This window comes from Budorcas taxicolor, chromosome 17, assembly GCF_023091745.1.
Source record: "Budorcas taxicolor isolate Tak-1 chromosome 17, Takin1.1, whole genome shotgun sequence".
NCBI lineage: Eukaryota > Metazoa > Chordata > Mammalia > Artiodactyla > Bovidae > Budorcas > Budorcas taxicolor.
The window spans coordinates 13,961,583-13,986,033 of record NC_068926.1 but is presented as its reverse complement, the minus strand read 5'-3'; the positions used below and the strand labels follow the sequence as shown (position 1 = coordinate 13,986,033).

General features: G+C 38.8%; 1 protein-coding gene across 1 annotated transcript in view; it reads left to right on the top strand.

Moving 5' to 3' along the window:
- Window positions 1-24,451, top strand: part of HHIP (hedgehog interacting protein) — a 108,920-nt gene that overhangs the window by 79,593 nt on the left and 4,876 nt on the right. The window contains exons 9-11 of the mRNA XM_052654847.1: window positions 809-932; window positions 2,224-2,354; window positions 5,660-5,741. Coding sequence (XP_052510807.1) covers window positions 809-932; window positions 2,224-2,354; window positions 5,660-5,741 — 337 coding nt within the window. The remainder of the gene's footprint in view (window positions 1-808; window positions 933-2,223; window positions 2,355-5,659; window positions 5,742-24,451) is intronic.

Genomic DNA, 24,451 nt, shown 5'->3' with positions numbered 1-24,451 from the left:
AACAGAACTCTCAAAACATTTTAAATGGAAATATTACTTGACTAAGTGACAGTGTTGTAAAATGTGCAACAAATGTGGTTTTGAAGACCTTTTATGTACCATGCCTTTATTTTCATTAAAGTGTAAACTTTTAAACATTTTATAGAATTTGACAGAGGTTTGACTCAGTTTAGGAGGTATATGCAGAAGTATTTCTACAAAAAATTCAATATTAAAAAAATTAAGTATTATTTAAGTACTTTAGTTCTAAAGTCCACGATTTCCAAAATGTTCGGAGAGATTGTCATTGAAAATTTGGTATGTCTTGGAAGTTATAATAGCAATAAGCATTTGTAGAGCATTTTTGTTTCATTCTTCTATGCATGGAAGCCCTGTACATTTTATAATATTTAAGCAAAAGGGTTAATTATTTCCACTAAAGATCTATAGAAAGAATCCATCTTATGCATCACGGAACACATTTCAGAGTTAAAGTAAATTACCATAGTGACTGTGGCATGGCCTACGTTGTGTGTGCATGAGTGCAAAGTGGCTTCAGTCATGTCTGACTCTTTGTGACCCCATGAACTGTATGTAGCCTGCCAGGCTCCTCTGTCATTGGGATTCTCCAGGCAGGAATACTGGAGTGGGTTGCCATGCTCTCCGCCAAGGGATCTTCCTGATGCAGGGATTGAACCTGCATCTCTTACGTCTCCTGCATTGGCAGGGTGGTTACCACTAGCGCCACCTGGGAAGCCCCCGGCCTACATTAGTTTTCCTTTATAAAATATGTTTCATTTGATCTAATGTTATGTCTATTTATTTCCAGAAAGTGAGCCATCACTTTTAGAATTCAAGCCATTCAGTAATGGTCCTTTGGTTGGTGGATTTGTTTACCGAGGCTGCCAGTCAGAAAGACTCTATGGAAGCTACGTGTTTGGAGATCGTAATGGGTAGGCTTCCTGACACCATGGTTTGATAGATCGAATGACATATCCATTGATTATTGGGCAAATCATCAGAAAATATTCAAATGCATGTCACCCTTTGGAGGTCAGGTGTGGGACACATAAAAACTATTGTTTATTAATTTTTTTTTCAATTCTACCAGTTAGTCTTTCTTTTCCTTTTTCCTTTTGGCTGTGTTAGGTCTTCCTTGCTGCACAAGGGCTCTCTCTAGTTGCCGTGAGTTGTGGCTACTCTCTTGTTACCGTGCACAGCCTTCTCATTGTGATAGCTTCTCTTGTTGCAGCTCAAGGGCTCTAGAGCGTGGACCTCAGTACTTGCAGCTCACAGACTTTGTTGCTCCGCAGCATGTGGAATCTCCCTGGACTAGGGATTGAACTCATGTCCTTTGCACTGGCAGGCAGATTCTTAACCACTGAACCACGAAGGAAGTCCTATTATTTACTTTTGGTTCTACCATGTATGGTGGGGAAATGAAAGAATTTCCTAAAAGATGGTTTTGAAACAGACTTGATCAAATTCATAAAATAATTTTTAAGAGCAGAGAAGTCTTCAGATGGACATTTCATATTATTTACACTCTTCCTTTCATCCTTAACATAAATTTACATGATCATGAGTAAATTGAAGAAATGTAGTTTTACATGAGTTACATAAATATTTTAAAAATTATTGGAAGGCTAAGAATTTTTTTTTTTTTTTTTTTTTTTTGCCAAACTTTCAGGACTTTTGGCAACAGACCTTAATTTCTCTCTATTGATAGGAATACTACAAAATTAAATATTAGCCTAAAGCTTAGAGGTCGCACTGTCGATAATTATAAGAAACTCTGCAATGAAGCCCAAAATAAGGATCTTGTTTCCCAAGTCACTGTCATTCAGGCATATGGCAGAGCTGATATGCTTGGTCACTAAAAGGAAATAGAAAAGTGAACTGACCTTGTGCCCTTCCCCTGTCCCTCTCTCTGATTAATAGCGCAGCATGATGTCTAGTCCTGGATAGGAAGTATCATTCTCCAGATGAAGGGGAGGGTATTTCTCATACTCAGGTACTTTTAGTACCCACCCCCTCCAAACAAAATGTCATCTTTAAGTACTTTTTCCTCACATGGGACTTTCAGAGTATTCACACACATTTTTGGCTATATTATTTTTCCCTTTAGAAGCCAGGTCCACGGCACAGGAATTATTTATTATCAGCTTTATTTTAAATATGTCATTGTGTCTTTTAGGCAAAAGCACATTTTCCTCACAGGTTTCTGGTATGTTTTTCTTGTAGGAATTTCTTAACCCTCCAGCAAAGTCCTGTGAGCAAGCAATGGCAAGAAAAGCCACTCTGTCTTGGCAATGGTGGTTCCTGTAGAGGCTACTTTTCAGGTCACATTTTGGGATTTGGAGAAGACGAATTAGGTACTGTACAAACTATTTCTGTTAAGTTCCATTCTCGATCTTTGCCCAAGAGGCTCTGTTCTACTGTGAAAAGCAAGCAAAATAATCTCAACCTCCATTTGTTGGAAATGTAACCTCCAGCAAAGATGACCAGTTCAATATTCACTTACAATAAACTTTCTCTGGGGGTCTTTAAGTCTTATTTCTACGCCAGAAACATGAAAGGAACAAAGCAGGAAGATGGGAGTTGGAAACAAAAGAGAATTTTTGAATCTTAGAGAGAGAGAAAATTTCAAATGGCTACTGATATCTTTGAATCAGTTAAGTCATTTGTTTATATTCTCTATCTGAAAACCTTTCCATTTATCCATGTCTCTTGAAATAAATTTAAAATATGTTGCAGTCTGAATCTCACTTCATTTCCTAATTTTTTACTTTTTTGCCCATCAGGGCATGAAATTTGTTGGCAATAATCTGAGTTTATAGATTTGCTTTCCAACAGAATGAAAATTATCTTTTCCTTGATAATCTCCAGTATAACATGCAATTTATTTGTTGATATATTATCAAAACGTATGCAGTTTAAAAAGCAAAACGAGGTTGATAATTGGAATACCAAAGAGTGAAATGAATTGAATTGAATTGAATTGAAAAGAGTGAATTGAATTACCAAACAGTGAAATGCTACCAGTTTTAAATTTTGGAGATAAATGTAGCTATCATAATGATTCCCTTTAAAGAGCAATATTCAAACAAACTATGGCTACCATGCTCCTTTAGCCTTGAACATGAATTTCTAGGTATTAAAAAAGAGAAGTTGTGTTTTCATCTAAATCATAATTATTTATACTAAATGTTCAGATTTGGTTTAACTCCACCAAATAGAGAATTCATCAGAAATAGCTCCATGCCATTCACTTAGGTTGCCAAGGAACTCAAACTAGATTCCTGCAACACAAAACACAGATTTCAGAGCTGCAGGAATATAGGGATTCAAAGAAGAGTAGTCCAATCTGTCTTTTGCTTGTTTTAGCATTGCAAGCATCTTGCATTTAAGTTTGCTTTGAAATTCTTCTACCCCATTCAAATGAACCAGAAATATAGCCTTTCTCACTTCAATCTTCTGTAATATAATTTAAACGTCATTGGCAAACTCTGATTTTAAAGTATAAATTAAGATCAAATTGTTTGTGACAGAGTTAGAGATAAGTATTTAGAATCATTTTGATGAATCATTTTGGTTGCCCCAGACCTTACTGCCAATAACTCACCATCATTTATCCTTCTACCATGGTTCAAATGTCCAAATATCTGTCCATACTTAATACAATGTTGGGAGGAGAACCAGAAATGAAGCACACACAGTTCTTACTGTCCAAACCCAAAAATATCATGTATATTTCATAATTTAGAGTAAATGTACTGTCACTGTTTAATGTAAACTCTTTGGTTTTTAATTAAGAGCCATATAATAAATTGAGTTAGATTTTTTTTATGAGTTTTTTCTGGATGTGTGTGTGTGTGTGTATGTTTTTAACCATAAAATCAGAATGGGTTTGTTTTAAGGATTAAATGTGGTAAACTACATCAAGTAGTTGATGAAACAAATTTGAATTTTTTTTTACTTACATTCCTTAGTTTTTTAATGCCATTTTTTCTGTTGTGTCATGTTTTTATTATAAGTCCCATAATATCCTTTCCAGAAGTGAGAAAGCAGTAGGGTGTGCTTAATACATAATAACAGAGTAAAATAGAGAAATATAGACTAAATCAAAGACTATTTCATGAATGAGAACCAAACACAAATTTTAAAGCCTCATAAAAATATAATCATAAAAACAACTTCTAATTCCCTATTCATATGATCAGGTCTATGTATTGGATTATATGGAAGGAATGGTCATAAATGAGAGTGGTTCTCTTCTAAGAGGAAAGAGTTGGCACAAAGTATACTAGGAGCTGGACAAGCGTACTTTTAAATAACACAATAAGGGGACTTCCCGAGTGGTCCAGTGGTTAAGACTTCTCCTTCCAGTGCAGAGGGTCCCCTCCCCGGTCAGGGAGCCAAGGTCCCACATGCCTCAAAGCCAAAAAAGCCAAAACATAAAACAGAAGCAATATTGTAACAAATTTAATAAAGACTTAAAAAATGGTCCAAGTCAAAAAGATCTATTAAAATAAATAAACAGTACAGTCAAGAAAGATGACATAAGCACAGATAAAAGGGGGGAAATGTACGTAGTGGTGGTCTACTGACAGACAGGACCTGGGACAGATGCTAAGACAGGAGCAGCCTAGGACAGTGGGGGCCTGAAACAGGATGCTGGGCCAGGAACTTGCCTCCCATTTCCAAAGTCAGGAGGCCAGTGAGGCTAGGAACATTGCAGATGGCATCAGAGCAATAAGGGGCACGTTGTCATAGACCTCTGTCAGGACTTAGCCTGGGCTTGGAGAGAGTAGAAGCCGTTGGAGGGAAATCAGAAGTCATTGGAGGGTGTTGATACAGAAGAGGGTAATCCAATTTATACACTCTCGCCTGCCTTGTAAGGAATCTCTGTAGCTGGTATACTGAGAGTAAACCTAGAAGAATAAGAGTAAGCAGGGAGATCAGCTAGGAGGCTGTGGCCATCATCAAGGTGAGAGATTACGCTCTGCTCAAGCCAGAGCCATGGGGGGATGTGGGAAGAAGTGACCAGAGTCACTGAGGGTAGACTTGGGAAGCTCTCATGATCTTCAGGCCAGTGATCTTCTGAGGATGTATGAATATATATGTATGTACTGTGTGTGCTTAGTCACTTTAGTCACGTCCGACTCTTTTGCCACCCCATGGACTGTAGCCTTCCAGGCTCCTCTGTCTGTGGGATTCTCCAGGCAAAAATGCTGGAGTGGGTTGCCATGCCCTCCTCCAGGGGATCTTTCCAACCCAGGGATTGAACCCGCATCTCCTGTGTCTCCTGCATTGGCAGGCAGATTCTTTACCACTGGCACCACCTGGGAAGCCCAATATACATATAGACATACACATGGGGCTTCCCAGGTGGTAAAGAATCAGTGATTTTAAAAAAAAAATCCACCTGCCAATCCAGAAGACATAGGAGACTTGAGTTTGATCCCTGGGTCAGGAAGATCCCCTGGAGGAGGAAATCGCAACCTGCTCTAGTATTCTTGCCGAGATAATCCCATTGTCAGAGGAGTCTAGTGGGCTACAGTCCATGGGGTCGCGAAGAGTCAGACACAATTTCAGCAACTGAGCATACACACACAGTCAATAGGAGGTAAAGCCGTACAATACTGTAAACTAACTTACTGTATTTCTCTCTCCATAGGTGAAGTTTACATTCTGTCGAGTAGTAAAAGTATGACCCAGACTCACAATGGAAAACTCTACAAAATTATCGATCCCAAAAGGTGAGGTTTTTTTTAACATTCTATTAAGTCAAGTAATATTCTCTTAAGTTATTCCAGTACATTCAAATTAGTGATGGAATTGCAATTAGCACTCAAAGATGAACATTTCTGCCCTGTCCATCTGCTGAGTGCTCTCCTGAGACTCCCTCAGCTCCAGGCTCTAAAACTTAGACTTCAATACCCTGACCTTCAAAAGCGTTATTTTGATCATGTACATAGCCATAGCATCCTTGTAGTCAGCAGAGAGCCACTGACTACAGGGTCGGCTGGCTACAGTCCTTGGGGTCGCAAAGAGTTGGACACAACTGATCAACTGAGCATGCTCACACACAAGGAAAGTTTTTTTTGGCAATTCAATATCGAAGCCTCATTTGACAGCTATCTGGAAGCTCACAGCTTCTTTGACCAAACAAATGAAAACTACAGAAGTATTTTGTTACTGACTTCAGCAAAAGGAAGATGTGAATGTTTCATCCTTTAGAAAATATAATTATCCCTCCCCTGCTACCCTCTACCCACCTAACCCAACTTCAGCACACACTCAACTTTCAAATTATCTTGGGTCATCACAAGTTAGTTGTTAATTTCATGGATAAAGTCAAAACTCTCAGAAGCCACTAAAATTACATACTGTCAAATAGATTTTAGGTGTAAGTTTAGAAACAATTACTGCAGGACTTCAGTATACTCACGTATGTGACCACTGTGGAACCAGTTGTGGTCAGACTCTAGCTTCACAGTGCTATGAATTTTTAATCCTTTTTTTTTCAAACTTTTTACTGAAGCATGTATTCAGAAAAGGCCCCAAATCATAAGCATACAGTATGACAGTTTTTCATAAGTGACACACACTGAAACCAGCACCCAGAAGAAGGGTGGCCTGAAGACCCCTCATTTCTGTTTCTAGTTACCTCCCCTGCCAAGAGGAATCATCCCGTGACCTCTAACAGCATAGATTAGCTTCTCCCATTTTTGAACTTCCCAGGTGGCACAATGGTAAGGAATCCACCTGCCAATGCATGTGACTCAGGTTCGATCTCACATGGGTGGGCATGATCCCCTGGAGGAGGAAATGGCAACCCACTCCAGTAATCTTGCCTAGGAAATCCTATGGACAGAGGAACCCGGTAGGCTACAATCCATGGTGTCTCACAGAGTTGGATACGACTAACTGACCTAGCACGTTTTTGAACTTTGTATAAGTGGAATCGTATAAGATGTACTTGTTTCTGGTTTCTTTTGCCCAACATTATCTGTGAGATTTGTCTGTATTATTCTTAAGGATGCTTAAAACACCACCATGTGAGTGAATTTCTAATTCTTTCTATGCTAAGTTAACCTCACGAGCCCATGTGCAAATTGAAATCCCCAAATTTCAAGTCTCTTTTAGGAGAAAAACATTCCAATAATCCAAAAAGTTTACTAAAAGCATTCATTTAATTCCCCTTTAAAAATATTTGTAGGTTATAAATTGTGTATGTTTTTCTGAAAAAATCACTGACTAACAAATGGAGATTCTTGTCCTTTTTCCACCCCAGAAAGCATTCATTGTCTTTCGTAAGAAAAATATAGGTTGACGTTGGTGTTGCAGAACAAAAAGGGATAATCAATGCTAAATGGTCTGTGATAGAGGACATCATATATACCCATCTGTCACATAGCGATGATGATAGCTTTCCGTCTCTATTTAACAGTATGCATTTTCTTTCACAATAAGAGAAGTACCCATCTACACGCTGTAAGGGTTCTTTTCCTCCTTGAGTGTCCTTCATGAGAAGCAAACTAACGAATGAAAAAAAAATCAGAAATCAGATACCTTGGTGATTATTGAAGTGGGCGATATTAAGAACAAACATCAAACCAATGTTAATTCATAAACTAGCAGCCTTCTAACGATTCAGAATGCATTCTGGGGTTTCACTTGGATCTAATGCCATTCGTTTTGAAATAGCCATTGTTATTCCATTATGTTTGTCAAAGTTGATACGCTTTTGCAAGCTTTCTGCTGTATTACTCATTCTAAAGGTTTCTCTCTTCCTATGGATTGTTTAGTCTGTTGGTGGTGAGTTGAGGTGAATGTTACACCTTCAGTCCATTATTAGTGTCTAATTACCAGGGTTGCCGTGAGGGGCCTTGGCTCTGCGATCTCGGGGCCTCCTCTCGTAGGGTGGTCTCAGAGTGACATAACCTCAAAGGCCTGACTTTTCACTGTGGTGCCTGGTTTCTGGTGAGTCCTGTCACGTGTGGGGCCAGGGTTAAGAGGTGTGTTTGGTTTTGAGGAGGTGGGGGAGGGATTAACAGAGTCCCAGAGACACCATCCTTGTACACAGGCCTAGGCATACATTTCAAAAGTAAACTGACTGTAAGAAAACAAATGTTTTCATAAACATTTGTTGGGAGCCGCATGCTGTTTCGATTTGGATGCCAACGTTTATTATTATAGTAGCTCTCCCGACACGAGTGGAAGGTCTGTATAAGCAGACACTTCAGTATATGTGAATGGGGCTATTTTGGAAACACGAGCAAATTACTACCCTCACAATGTTAATAGGACGTCTGCTTCAGGGCACAACTGCTTTTCTAAAACACTTAAGGGGGAATTTGAAGAAAGAGCCTCATCAACCAAAAAATAATAATAATAATAATCCACAGATATTTCTTGTTACAACAAATACCTCATTCCAATTAAAATCTTAGATTAACTGTATTCTTGTGGAGGAACCCCAGACTTGTTCAAATAATGTTTTCAGAATAAATTTCAAGTATCAGTTGACTCATGGCTCTAAAAGAGGAGAACTATAAATCATAGAAATCTTATATTCTGCATTGTTGTCATAGACGTTCCATTCTTACACACCGTAAGATTTGTGTTTTCTCTCTTTTTTCCTGCACACACACACGCACACACACACACAACAAAGTGAAGCTTGTAGACACAGCAGTGGAAGGAGAGGAGAAGGTGGGATGAACTGAGAGAGTAGTACCGTGTGTAAAACAGAGAGCTCGTGGGAAGCTGCTGTGCAGCACAGGGAGCTCAGCTCAGTGCTCTGACATGATCTAGAAGGGTGGGAGGGGAAGGAGGCTCACCAAGGAGGGGGTATGTGAATACATACAGCTATTCACGTTTGCTGTACTGCAGAAGCCAACACAACATTGTAAAGCAACTTTCTTCCAGTTAAAAATAAGTTTTTAAAAAGAAGATGCGGGAATTTATAAATGATATGCCATATTCTTGGGTCATTTTGACAAGATCGGATGAGGTCCCAGCATTACCACCTCCATCTGTAAGGACAGTCTGGTCTCAGGCTATCTATTGTTTGAGTTCTTGGCCGCTCAGCGGTGTCCGACTCTCTGTGACCCCATGGACTGTAGGCCACCAGGCTCCTCTGTCCATGGAATTCTCCAGGCAAGAATACTGGAGTGGGTTGCCAATTTCTCCTCCAGGGGATCTTCTCGACCCAGGAATCAAACCCACATCTTCCACGTCTCCTAAATTGCAGGCAGATTCTTTACCCACTGAGCAACCTGGGAAGCCCCCAGCCTATATGTTACTTAACTATTGACATAAATGTAAAATCCTTTACAGTGGGCATCCTTCTCAGAAAGGATAGTTTGATAGCCTATTATAAAAAACACAAATGCCATTGTAATCAAAGAAAACTTCCATGAGAATACAACCAGCTTTCTCTACAGCTTAACTAGGACATAGGAGATTTTAAGGGAAAAGCAGAAAAGAGACGAATATTGCCTCCATCTTAGCATGGGGATACCTTCAGAGGTAGAAAAATTAAGTCTCATGGTGGAGTGGAGTTAGAATTGAGTCAATGCCAATCTCCCAGTTTACTGGCCCACCTCACTAGGTCCCCTGAAGCCTCGAGTATTGGGTTCTGCGTGCCGTGGTCTGGGACTCCTTCAGCCAGCAGGTCAATGCTGAGCACGGGAACTGGGCCATCATGTTAGTTTCATTTAATAGTGTCCCCCAAGGCTGGTTCAGACAAGAAGTTAGTTGATCCTGGCAAGCCCAGTAGTCAGATGGTCTTGTCTCTGAATCTTGGAATGTGGACGCCACCACACTGCTCCTCTGCCTGTCTATCAAGTGCAGGTGAGCATTCTGCTTCTGCCTCACAGAGCGCTGTGAAGATAATATAATGGATTTAAAGCCTATGCTGTTCTTTAGTATCATTGGTGCTCATTCCATGCACTCAAGGATTATTTCAGGTGATTGATCTCACAACTTTTGAGGTTGTTTTAGGGTCAAAATTGGGGTCAAGATGTCCACAGAGTTTTAAAGAACTCTTTGTAACCCCATGGACCTTAGCCCACCAGGATCCTCTGTCCATGGGATTCTCCAGGCAAGCATACTGGAGTGCGTTGCCATTCCCTTCTCCAGGGGATTTTCCTCACACAGGTATTGAACCCAGGTCTCCTGCATTATAGGCGTGTTCTTTACTGTCTGAGTCACCAGGGGAAGAACTCTGAGTCTAGTTTTCAATTGTTCAGGTCATGTCTTAGAGGCTTGTTCTTCGTTAAATCCTTTCAGAATCACACAAGTGCTCCTGAGGAGCAGAAATGAAAGAATTCTAACAGAGTTATGAATTTACCAAGCTTCATTTTTATAGAATGCAAATCTTTTCACACTATTGAAAAAGATTCTTTAATTTTTGTATCAGATGAACTGAAACTAAAGGCCCTTTTTTGACCTGGAAATATTTCCAGGGTTATTTCTCCAGGAATTTGTAAAACAACATCATTCTTAAACATACTGAGTTAATTACCATGTACCCAGTCTTTTTCTATTTTAACACCTTGCTTATCTATTATACCCACTCAAATCACACAGCCCATTCCCTTAAGAAGTCTGTAAATTAACAATGCAAATTCCCAGCTTCAGAGGTTATTTTACAGAAACATCCTATCTCCAGACTTCTGTATGACCAATATCAAAAACTGCCCTCATGCCTAAACCAGGGTGTCTATGTATTTATGGTTTTACTGTTCATATACCAGCTGCTAAAAGAAAAACTATGACTTTTAATCTCATCTTGAAATCACTCCTAATTCACCTAAACCCTTGCTGTTTAAGGACTGTTGCTGCTAGTAACAACAGTTTGCAATGTTCTTCTGTTTAGGTATGGGTTATTTGGACGTCTGAAAACTAATAAATATGATGGTATTAATATTAAAAAAAACCCTGCTCTTCTGTATCCTCCCCAATATGCGCCCCCCCCACTGTTCTTTGTTTACTTTTTTCTTAATATCTTCATCCTACTACTTAGTATGCTGGATGCTGAAGAGTGGTGGTTTTCTTTTTCCACCAAAAAAAATCACTTCATGAGAGGAAATTGGTTCTGTTTATCCTTCGCATATGTCTCAGGGAGCTGGCAGGCAGCTCTGCCATCCTAAAGAAAGCCATGCATAATGGAGAGGGTTTAGCCCAATAAGCCAGTCTAGTCCCAACTCATCAGTCGGAGTTTTATGCAAGTGGCCTCCCTAGGCTGATAAATCCCCGCAGTGCCTGTTGACCCAGCTGCCAGGTCCTCTTGCTGCAGGCGGTGTTTTCATGGCCACCCTGACAGTAATACAAACTGTTTAGCAGCTCCATTGACCTTTCAGCTATTAACAGGGACACAGGCTCGAAGAGGGACTCGTTTTCAAACATGACAGAATTTCTTAACACTAGAGGTCATGAACAAGTATATGCCTTATAAAAATCCATTCAGTGTGGTGGATTTGAAGTAAAAAAGACAAGGGAAGCATGGTCCACATTTTTGCTATGGTTTTTCTACATTTCCAATCACCAAAAATGGCATACACTTATGTGCCTGCTTACATTGTATTCTTAATATGCTATAGCTTATGTTGTGGTGTGCAATAGTTTTAGCTAACAAATCCTTCCTAAATTTCCAGAAGCATCTGAAAATTTAAAGATATATTACAAAAGAATGGGATAGGATAAACTTTTAATGAATGGATGAGAATGCATACATAATATATGGTAATGGGCTAAGGATAACTGGAATTTTATTCATTCTTTACCAAGACTTGTTGTATGTGTATATATGTACACAGACATACTTAAAGACACTCAAATAGTCCATACAAGTCTATGTAGCACCATCACCAATTTCAAGGTACATACAAAATATTATATCATAATTTATTTAAAATTTTTATTGAAATGATCCTGTTATTTTAAAAGCCTATACTATAAGACTTCTTATATTTAGATCCTATTTTCTGAAGATGTCACATGTGACCACAGTATTCAAGGGAATTTTCTGCTTTATATTAATTATATGAAAGTGAAAGTGAAGTCGCTCAGTCGTGTCCGACTCTTTGCGACCCCATGGACTGTAGCCTATCAGGCTCCTCCGTCCATGGGATTTTCCAGGCAAGAGTGCTGGAGTGGATTGCCATTTCCTTCTCCAGGGGATCTTCCCGACCCAGGAATCGAACCCAGGTCTCCCGCATTGCAGGCAGAAGCTTTACCATCTGAGCCACCAGGGAAGCCCCTATATTAATTATATAGTCGTCCTTATACTATCAGTTTTGAATGTTGGTATATCAATTCCTAGAGTAATTGTACAGATTGCTATGAAAACTTGATTAATTGTCACTTACAAGTGGCATTTGTTAGAAAGGCAGAAAATGGAGAATATAAATAGCTAAAATTATATTCTTCAAAAAGAGACTCATTTGATGAATCAAAAACTTTTAAAAGCATTTCTTTTTTTTCTTTTTTGTTTATTTTGTTAATAATTTATTTTTTATTGAAGGATAATTAAAAGCATTTCTTTTCAATATTCACGTTTCTTCCCTGCCTGGGACAATGGTGGAAATCTGTTATTACCAGACCTTCTGAATATCATACTTTTATTGTAAGACAGTATATTATCAGATATTACAGTTCTTAAGATAAAGACAGATTTAATCTTGCATGGAACAGCCACATAAATTTGTAAAAAATGCTTGCTAGAGGAAGATGCACTTTCTAAAGACACATATTGTACCCTAGCATCATTTTTTTTAAACTAATTCACTTTACTTGATTTAAAAAACTCTTGCTTAAATGCCTCGTTTTTATCAATATTGACAAGTGAATCGAAAGGTGTAACATCAAAATTTGAAAAATTGGCATCCTGATAGTCTTCAAAGAGAATTTAAGCTGACATTTTTGTGCTATTTTAAAGGATAGAAACTTGTTTCAAATCTTACTTCCCATTTAAAACATTGGTCACCAGTGTTTCTTATTTAGTGTCTAATATTTTTATCACTAAGTTTTTAAATTAAAAAATTTTATTTTGGATATAAAATTCTGAACAGAATTTGGTTCCTTCTTTATATTAGGATGCAATTGCATTGACTTTTTATTGAACCCTAATTTTTCAGTTTTTATTTTCTTTCCTATCAGAGTAAGTCTAGTTATACAAGATTAAATCATGAGATTTAATGAGTCTGCAGGTATCTTTGGCTTGTCTCCTGTGTGCAAGGTATTGTATTATGTATTATGAAAGTGAAGTGAAAGTTGCTCAGTCATGTCCGACTCTTTGTGACCCCATGATCTGTACAGTCCGTGGAATTCTCCAGGCCAGAATACTGGAGTGGAAAGCTTTTCCCTTCTCCAGGGGATATTCCCAATCCAGGGGTCAAACCCAGGTCTCCTGCATTGCAGGCAGATTCTTTACCAGCTGAGCCACCAGGGAAGCCGAAGAATATACTGGAGTGGGTAGCCTCCATTATGCGTTATGAAAGGAGAATATACATGAGGATTTGGTCCTTTTCTCTAAGGAGCTTATTTTTATCTTAAATCAAGAGATTGCACACATTGTCTAAAACATTAGCAATGTTCTCAGAGATAAATATTGCCACTCTGGAACAACAAAATTATGTCAAAACATGGTATATTATAAATTGCCAAATTAATGGTCCAGAAGCCAATATGTACCAAGGTGGGTAAACCTCACCATAATTTGGCTTCACAGCAGTCTGTTCTGCTATGCTGTGATTTCCTTTCAGACTAATTAACTCACTTATAAAAGAAAAGGATGGTTGCATAACATGGAAATTATATAGCTTTCCAAGCCGCTAAAGCCAGAATGACAAGAGGAACAAGGCCTCAGCCTGACTTGTCCAGGCAGAAGGAGCCTCCCCAGTTGAGTTAAAACAAGAAAGAAGCATGGCACTGAGTTCCCCCACCCAACCCCAGGGCCATTGCATGGCAGGTTTCACTTCCCCCTGAGATCAAAGCCTCGCTTCTGTGGTTTTCGTTTTGTGTGTGTGTGTGTGTGTGTGTGTGTGTGTGTTTGTGTTTTAATTAATTTTTATTGGAGTATGCTGCTGCTTCAGCCATGTGACTCTAAGGACTGCAGCCTGCCAAGCTCCTCTGTCCATGGGATTCTCTAGGCAAGAGTACTAGAGTGGGTTGCCATGCTCTCCTCCAGATCTTCCCAACCCAGGGATCAAACCCGGGTCTCCTGCACTGCAGACAGATTCTTTGCCACTGAGCCACCAGGGAAGCAGTTGCTTTATAATGCTGTGTTAGCCTCTGCCGTGCATCAGTGAGTCAGCCACACGTATGTATGTATGCCTCCCCTTTGGACTTCCTCCCCACCCAGGTCACCTCAGTGCAGTAAGTAGAGTTCCCTGTGGTACACACCAGGTTCTCATTAGTTACCTGTTTTATACTTGCATGCTGTCATTCAGCCGTATCTGACTGCGTGACCCCATGGACAGTGGCCCACCAGGCTCCTCTGTCCGTGGGATTTTTCAGGCAAGAATACTGAACAGTGTGGGTTGCCATTTCCTCCTCCAGGGGATCTTCCCAACCCAGGGATTGAACCCATGTCTCCTGACTCTCCTGCCTAGGCAGGTGGATTCTTTACCACTGAGCCACCTGGGAAGCCCCTATCTATTTTATACATAGTGTCAACTGTGTGTGTGTGTCAATCCCAGCCTCCCAATTCCTGCCGCCCCTCTCCTTTCCCCTTTGGTATCCATATATTTGTTCTCTACATCTGTGTCTCTACTTACGCTTTGCAAATAATATCATGCATACCATTTTCTAGATTCCACATTTATGCATTAATATACGATATTTTGTGTGCTTCTGATCGTCCCTGAGTGACTCTCTCCTCCACCTGCAGGTGACTCTGGTATCCCCGGGATACCCTCTCCATGACACCACATTTTACTTTTGTTAGTGCCTTAGGTACAGAGTTGCATAGATCTTGAAGCGTCTGCTTCAGCTCTATTTTTCCTATAAACCTTATTTTTATTATACAATACAAGATTTTTCAGGAACAAGTCCACTGAACTAAAGTGAAATGCCTATATTTCTAATAATTATAGTAGACCAGTTTCTGAATTAAGGACATAACAAAAATAGTACAAGAAACACCTAAGGCAATTTAATAAAATTGGACTTTGTTTCTCCCTAAAAGCAAACAACCTTATCTAGTTTCATTAGTCATTTCTCCTAGGTTCTCCTTTCAAGGAAATATATACCTTTTCATTTCCTTATTTTCCCCTGGAAATAAATGCATTGAGTTAAGCTGATAAAGTTGAATGAAGGCAATTCACACACCCTTTTAGATACTTGTGTATCTTGGTGGTGGTGTTTGGATAGGGAGGTTAATAAAGGGCCTGAAATACAGTGCCTAGCTCCCTTTGTTCCTGAAGAGGACCAGTTGAGTAAAAATCTATGCTAGAAAAGAATTCCAGATTATCTTGAATTAGGCTGTGTGAGAGTCATTTCATATTTTCATCCATGTTCTAATCTTCTAAATTGGGAGTAACAAGGTCAGCCCTATCTCAGAGGATAAAGTTGAATATGAAATTACCGGAAGGTGTAAGTGGCTTCGGTATCTGCTTTTATTCGGGTTGCATCTTTAACTATTGAACAAAACTGAGCAGGTATTTGTGAACTTTCTAATAATCTCATTAACACTACCGCACAACTGCACTCTTTTCACATGCTAGCAAAGCAATGCTCAAAATCCTTCAAGCTAGGCTTCAACAGTGTGTGAACTTGAGAACTTCCAGATGTACAAGCTGGATTTAGAAAAGGCAGAGGAACTAGAGATCAAATTGCCAACATCTGTTGGATCACAGAAAAAGCTAGAGAATTCCAGAAACACATCTACTTCTGCTTCAGTGACTGTGCTAAAGCCTTTTGACAGTGTAGATCACAACAAACTGTGGAAAATTCTTAAAGAGATGGGAATACCAGACCACCTCACCTGCCTCCTGCAAAACCTGCATGCAGGTCAAGAAGCCACAGTTAGAACTGGACATGGAACAACAGACTGGTTCAGAATTGGGAAAGCAGTATGTCAAGGCTGTATATAGTCACTCTGCTTATTTAACTTATTATGTGCAGAGTACATCATGTGAAATGCCAGGCTGGATAAAGCACAAGCTGGAATCAAGATTGCTGGGAGAAATATCAATAACCTCAGATATGCAGATGACACCACACTTATGGCAGAGAGTGAAGAAGAACTAAAGAACCTCTTAATGAAAGTGAAAGAGGAGAGTGAAAAAGTTGGCTTAAAACTCAACATTCAGAAAACTAAGATCATGGCACCCGGTCCCATCACTTCATGGCAAATAGATGGGAAAACAATGGAAACAGTGAGAGACTTTATTTTGGGAGGCTCCAAAATCACTACAGCCATGAAATTAAAAGATGCTTGCTCCTTGGAAGAAAAGCTATGAACAACCTAGACAGCATATTAAAAAGCAGAGACATTACTTCACCAACAAAGGCCCATCTAGTCAAAGCTATGATTTTTTCCAGTAGTCAGGTATGGATGTGAGAGTTGGACTATAAAGAAAACTGAAGAATTGCTGCTTTTGAACTGTGTTATTGGAGAAGACTCTTGAGAGTCCCTTGGACTGCAAGGAGATCCAACCAGTCTATCCTAGAGGAAATCAGTCCTGAATATTCATTGGAAGGACTGATGCTGAAGCCAAAACTCCAATACTTTGGCCACCTGATGCGAAGAACTGACTCATTGGAAAAGACCCTGATACTGGGAAAGATTGAAGGCAGGAGGAGAAGGGGATGACAGAAGATGAGATGGTTCGATGGCATTACCAACTCTATGGACATGAGTTTGAGTAAGCTCTGGGAGTTGGTGATGGACAGGATAGCCTGGCGTGCTATAATCCATGGGGTCACAAAGAGTCAGAGACACTGAGCTTCTGCACTGAACTGATGTATGGATATGAGAGCTGGACAATAAAAAAGGCTGAGTGCTGAAGAATTGATGCCTTTGAACTGTGGTGCTGGAGAAGACCATTGAGAGTCCCTTGGACAGCAAGGAGATCCAACCAGTCAATCCTAAAGGGAATCAACCCTGAATATTCATTGGAAGGACTAATGCTGAAGCTCCAATACTTTGGCCACCCGATGTGAAGGTCCAACTCATTGGGAAAGACCCTGATGCTGGGAAAGACTGAAGGCAGGAGGAGAAGGGGATGACAAAGGATGAGATGGTTCAATGGCATCACTGATTCAACAGACATGAGTTTGAGCAAAGGTGAAGATGGAGATGGTGAAGGACAGGGAAGACTGGGGTGCTGCAGTCCAGGGGGTTGCAAAGAGTCAGACACGACTGAGTAACTGAACAACAATAGCACTAGGCAGTCCAACAAATATTGTTATATTAATGCATATATGTGGAATCTGGAAAAATGGTATAGATGATCTTATCTGCCAAGCAGTAATAGTGACACAGACATAGATAACAAATGCGTGGACACTATGGGGGAACAAATGTTTGGACACACTATGGACACTCCTGTGTCTGAGTGATCACGTGCTCAGCAGTTAAGTCACAGACCTTAGAACAAAGTCAACCTTGGACCCAGAGAAAAATGCCCAAGCCTAGCCCCACTCTTCAGTGCCTTTCAGAACGGAAAAATGCAGTGGTTTGAGAAATAAGGTAGAGCACTGCTTTCCCCATTCTAAACCTGAATTATAGAAATATACAGTACAAATTAATAATGTTTAATATGATCAATAATGTACATAACTTCAGAGGTATTCTTGAATTTGTTTTCTTTTCCTTCATCCCAATATCAGGGTTACGGAGGACATACATAAAAAGATTTTTCTAAGTGGCCTACATGTGATATAATATCAAAGAAGGCATTCCTTAAGAATGAAATGAAAGCAAGTAGCTCTTAAAACATTCAATTTTTTGATAGATCTCAAACGGTACTTGAAAAATATTGTTAGGAAATGTATATTGCCATCTATATAGCCATGAAGTCCTGTGAAACCAGTTTTGCATGATTACACAGAAACAGATTCCATAGTCTCTGTTCTCTGACCTGGAATAGGATCGTATTATGAATATATAAGATTCCTCACAGCCAAATTGAATTTGTATGGTGTATTATCATTTTAACAGGTGCTACAAAATGGTTATATGTAGTCGGAATCCAAACTTCTACTCCTCATGGGTAAACTGAAACCTAGAAAAGAGAAATGTCAACATGAATAAGAAGAATTTAGTGACCACTCAAACCAAAAAAAATTATCCAGACTGAAAATAAACAAAAATTCCTTTGTATGTTGACCTTGGAGAAAGACCCTAAAATGAGTATTTAAAAGATGACACAGTATTGATATACTAGTGCTCATTCCCATGCCTCAAGCTATACAAATGGGAAAATAGGAAAAATCTCACCAGTCATGAGAAGTTTTCCATTTTCTTAATTTTTTTTTGAGGCGAAAGGGCTGAGTCAGGATTTTAGAACCAATGCATGTTTATGGATTATCACCTACGTATCCAAATGCTTCCAGAGTGAGGCGATCCATTAAGCCATCAAATCTGGTGGTGCAGGAAGGCTGCCTCCTTGTGCAGAGGTCATATTCCGTCTAGTCAAAGATTCCAGAATATTCTGTCCTGGGAGCTGCTGACCACATTAATTTATGGCCCCCCATTAATCACCATTGGCTGAGAATGGCCCTAAATTAGAAAAGTCCCTCTGTAACTTGACTGTGCACGTGAATCTCTTGATAAACTGAGTGAAGTGCAGGCTCTGATTCTATGTGTCTGGGGAGGGGCCTGAGATTCTACATTTCTAACAAACTCCTAGGTGGTGCTAGGCCTGCTGTTCTGTGTCACACTGAGTAATGAGAATTTGGACTTAACAGTTTTGCCTACCTCATGAGAACTGGCAAAAACATGAAAATAGTCTTGCAAAAAAAAAAAAAAGGGAGCTGCCATTAACTAAAACAGAGAAGCTCCTCCCTTCTTGTAGAAGGATCAGGATTGTGTGCATGCCAAGTCACTTTAGTCGTGTCTGACTCTTTGCAGCCCTATCAACTGTAGCCTTCTAGGGTCCTCTGTCCATGGGATTCTCCAGGCAAGAATACTGGATGGATTGCCACGCCCTCCTCCAGGGGATCTTTCTGACCCAGGAATCAAACCTGAATCTCTTATGTCACCTGCATTAGCAGGTGGGCTGTTTACCATCAGCACCACCTGGGAAGTCTGAGGGCCAAGATTGAGGTGTGGATATCAGAAGCTCAGTTTGGACTATGTAAATAATGCTGAAGTCACACATACTACAATTCTCCAATTGCAAATAGTAGACTAGAAATATTTTCTCTATTCCTCCTTAGAATTTCCATTAGGATCCTTTTATTATTCCCCATTTTATAATTTTTGGGGTTCAGTGGTAAAGAACCCTCCTACCAATTCAGAAGATACAGGTTTGATCCCTAGATCAGGAAGATCCCTGGAGAAGGAATGGCAACCTACTCCTATATTCTTGCCTGGAAAATTCCATGGACAGAGGAGCCTGGCAGGCTACAGTCCATGGAGTCACAAAGAGTCAGACATAACTGAGTGACTAAACAACAACAATTGCATAATTTAATTTTCTGCTTTCTATTATGAAGATGACTAGTTGTCAAAAAAAAGGAAAAGAGTCCTGTAAAGGTTTTAGTTGTGAGGGATCGCTTTTGCATCTGTCCTAACGTGACTGTGGATAAAGGAATAAGGGAATTCCCTGGTGGTCTAGTGGTTAGGACTCTGCTCTCTCACTGTTGAGGGCCTGAGTTTGATCCCCGGTCAGGGAAATAAGATTCCACACGAGAAAAAAAAAACAAAACAAGTAAGACGGTTCTTACATCACCTCCTAAATCACCTCAAGCAGAACATTGTCTAAGAGAAGCTGAAGAATAAGCTCATCTTCTGAAACTTTCAACAATTCAGAATCTTATAAAAGAGTATTACTCACGATCAGTGTACCTTGTTTTACAATAACATGGATTTAAGATCTGAACCCCTTAAAAAAATTTCAGAATGAACACTTTACTCTTTATATAAGACACAGTAGATCAGTCTCTGCAGCACTCACTCTGAAGATCAGGCCTGCTAAGACAGAACTTATCCCTGTGCATCCATACAGATGGATAGAGACTTCCCATTGATTGAGTCAGTCACTTATTAAATTAAAGATCCTAAAATTAAAATCATTCTTTAACCCACTACACAGAGACAGTCACCATTGGCCTTAGCTAGTCACAAAAAGTCATCATGGTATGATGTGTGTTATAAATTACTTCTTGAGTTTCTCAATTTTCTCCTTTATTTCAAGAAAGTTTCTAAAGCTTTGTACTACTGAACAAAATGAATCAAAGTAGATTTCTAAGAAAATGTCTTACACTTCTGAAAACAGTGCTTTATAGATTAGGAAATGTTGGGTAGATTTCTGCACTAACCCTTTAATGTTTTATTATTTGTCATGTGTAAAGGGGTTAGGAATTGTGTTTTTCGAATTAGGAAATTTAAATTAAATTTCTGAGAATTATGGAGAATAACTCAACAAATGGATACCATATATTCTTTATTAAAAACCTAAATATCCTCTTAGGTAAGTTTCCTGTTTTGAAAGCTATCTTAGACTTCATTCAGTAGACGTAAGGCTCTAAAAGTTTAAAAAATAAAACTTTTATTTAAAAAATAAACTTCTCTGTTTAAAAGGAAAATACTATTTAAGCAGTTCTTATTAGGCCTATATTAAAATGCCCAAATTCCCAGTTCAATAAAAATTAAGAATGAAAAATGAGTTTATCTATTACAGGTAGAAATATACTCTAGATTTGTGTTTAGATCCCATCTAGGTGTGTATATGTAATAATTTTGAAATACAAGATGGTCTATTTCAAGGTGACAATAATAATAAAGTTCACATTTACTTCTTCTATTTCCTTTTCTTAATTCTTATTTATTCCATGTAAAGGAAACTTACTTCTTTCAATGGAAGGAAGAAATGTCCCTAGGACAAAGAGTGTGTGTAGAGAAAAGAAATGGTTGAGCTCTCCAGCAATCTTTGTCAGGCTTTGTCACATATATTACTAGAAAAATGAATTTTGATGTGTTGACTTAATTCCCAATTGGAGGAGAAAACAATCATATCTCTTTATGTCTTGCTTACTTCTTAGCCTGTTGTTTATTTGTTACAATTACAATTGGTATAAAAATGCTTTATTTAAAGTGCATTTAATTATGCCTTGGAAGAATTTTGTAAGACTTGAGTTGATTTAGGCAACAGAAAGAAATACAGTGAATTTAGTTTTATGCTTATGATATAAAAGTATAGTGATTCAATTTTAATCATATGCCTCCCCTAAATTGTCTGTTCCTAATATCATCACTCAATAGAATTTTAAAGACCCTTTTAAAATTACAAACACCCTTTTAAAATTACACTCATTTCATTCATTCAGCAGATTTTTAATAAGCATCTTACATGTGCTGTGCACTCTTCTGGGTCCTGAAAAGACATAAGAGAAGAGAGGGAATTATTGGTCTTCGTGGAATTTATATTCTAGATTTGAAAAAGTTTCTACTGTATGCATTTAGTTCAATAAACATATTGAAATTCCATGGTACTTTCCTACCTCCTAGGACTATAAGTAGTTGAGGAGATAAAATGCTTTGGTAGCTTAAAGATCATCTTTCCATAGTATCCCTCAACCCTAAATTAATTGCACCCTTGTCTGTATTCCTAATAACTTCATATTCCCCTCTATCATAACAAAGATCCTACTGCCTTACACTTTTGTGTTTGCCCATCTGTCTTCCCCACTGTGGTCTCCATGAGGATCAGGATACTGTTTTGTTTTTGTCTTCCCCCCATGAAAAGTATAGTCCCTGGCAGTCAGTGGCTAGGCTTGAAGACTTTTATTCAGAAAACTTTTATTTCAATGGGGAAGGGAAAGAAGAAATAGGACTCCTCATTCCTTAAGGAAAGTGAGGTCCAATAAGTGATGGGCTATGTTTGACGTACACTTTCATGTTCAAGGGTTCCCAATAGAATAATAGTTTAAAGGCAGGGGGTGGATTTTAACATGCTAAGTGAGGAATGTTAGTGGTCAACTTCATAAAAGAATAAAGTTATTTTTGTAGGTAATTAAATAAAAATTTAAGGGAATCATGTTTATATATGACAGCCACACAGTTTTATATAAACAAGCCCAAGCATGAAGCAGTCACATCTACAGATAGATAAGCATCTGCTCTATCTTAAGCAAAATTTAAAAAAAAAAAATTAGAATTCCCTCCATAATCTGAGTTTACACACATTTAAATGTTCGGTGAAAATCAATCAAACTGTCTAATTGGAGGATCATCCAGGAAAAAAGGATCAGGTATCCTGCCCCGAAAAACCATACTTGTGAATCCCTGTGCATCAGACTGCCTTATCTGTTCCCAGTGTATATGGCTCAATGACCCTATACTTTGCTTCAAACAGGCAACATCTTCTGGTTGTACCTGATCAAAGTCACTTACATTCTTGATCACATGGTGTCTTCTCTTTAGATTCATCTGCTCAGGTGTAAACCATATAATCAAGAAGCATGTGAGCTATGTTGACTGAACATTTTCCATCGCATGTAACATATTCCTGACACACTCTACTTCTGGGTCTCTTTTCTTGAATAAATTGGAAAGAGCATGAACAAATGAAGTGAAACGAAAATCATTAGTTCACATGTAACATTTGTTCATTAGTAACAAATGAAGTGAAAATGAAGATCACTCAGTCATGTTTGACTCTGCAACCCTATGGACTATACAGTCCATGGAATTCTCTAGGCCAGAATAGTGGAGTGGGTAGCCTTTCCCTTCTCCAGGGTATCTTCCCAACCCAGGGATCGAACCCAAGTCTCCCACATTGCAGGTGGGTTTTTTATTAGCTGAGCCACAAGGGAAACACAAGAATACTGGAGTGGGTAACCTAAATAGAACTAGATAAATAGAATCTCAGTTACCAGGAAAATGTGAACAATACCTGTTTACTGAATATCACTCAGTAAATGTGGTGATCTGTAATTCAGAAGAACATAACAACTTCTGAGAACTGCTCTTCTGATGGTCAAAATGCCACCATAGTATCTCAAACAAGAATTTTATGTGAGGGAAAAATTGAGCAGACTTGGGCTATTCAAAATAAGAAAGCAAAGATTTTTCCCTCACTTTCCTTGGCCATTGAATGTTTTCTCCACCATATCACCCTCTGCCCTTACTCCCAGAAAGACTTCCTTGGAGCAGGGGGTGGTGGGGAGAGACAAGGGAAATATTAGGTAGTGTGTTCAGAGTGAAAATGTAGAATGTCTCAAGTACCTTCACATAAACTGGACCACTTCTAGATTTAAATAAGAGGTTGAGTCAGTTTAAGGGAGTTTTCTGAATTGTCACAATAGTTGCAAAAATCAGTAATTTATTTAAAAATTTTTTTATTTTATATTGGAGTATGGTTGAGCACCAATGTTGTGTTAATTTCAGGTATACAGCAAAGGGATTCAGTTGTACATATATAGGTATCTATTCTCTTTCAAATTCTTTTCTCATTTAGAATATTGCAGAATATTGAGCAGAATTCCCTGTGCTATCCATTAGGTTCGTATTAGATATCTGTTTTATATATAGCAGTGCGTACATGTTCATCCCAAACAACACTTTCAACAGAGAGTGGGTTTTAATTGGAGAGAGGAGCTAAAGAAGTCACTGGATATTTTAAATATGGTTTTGAGTCATTGTAGAAACAGTCTCAGATCAGACCTCAAATTATTATCACAGTTCACGTTGCCATGGGGCATAACAAGATAACCTGTCTCAAAAAAACTGAGGCTTCAGGGCCTAATTATTTGCTTCTCTCAGAAAGCTGTATCATTTACCTCTATGGTGGTCCTGACCCATAATTATCACCTTCTTTGTTATGGTACTTAAGGACTCCAACTGACTTGGCCTTCTTCACAGTGGTGATTTGACTGGTGATGAAGCATTTGTTTACATTCCTTCCCTGAAAAGAGCTTTCTCACCACACTGAGGTGCAGGTAGCAGTGACTGATAGCAAAGGGCCATTGCAAATTTTTTCTCAAAGATGAGGTAATGAGCAGTTGGGGTCATGCTTCTAGCGGGAACCACCTTGAAAGATAACCTTTCACTCAAAAACATGAAGACTTATGACAATTTTCTGAAGGCAGCTTGGTCCTTCTTTAAATGATGGCAGTTGTCGAGCAGTTAAAACAAAGTCTGTGACTTTTTACGTGACAGATAAGATACTTTTGTTTGCTACTATTAGCATTCTTTTTTCTTTATAGCAGGATAAAATAAAATTATAAAAATATGTATGTACACATTTACACATACATATATAAAAATCTCTCTATTTAGATCATT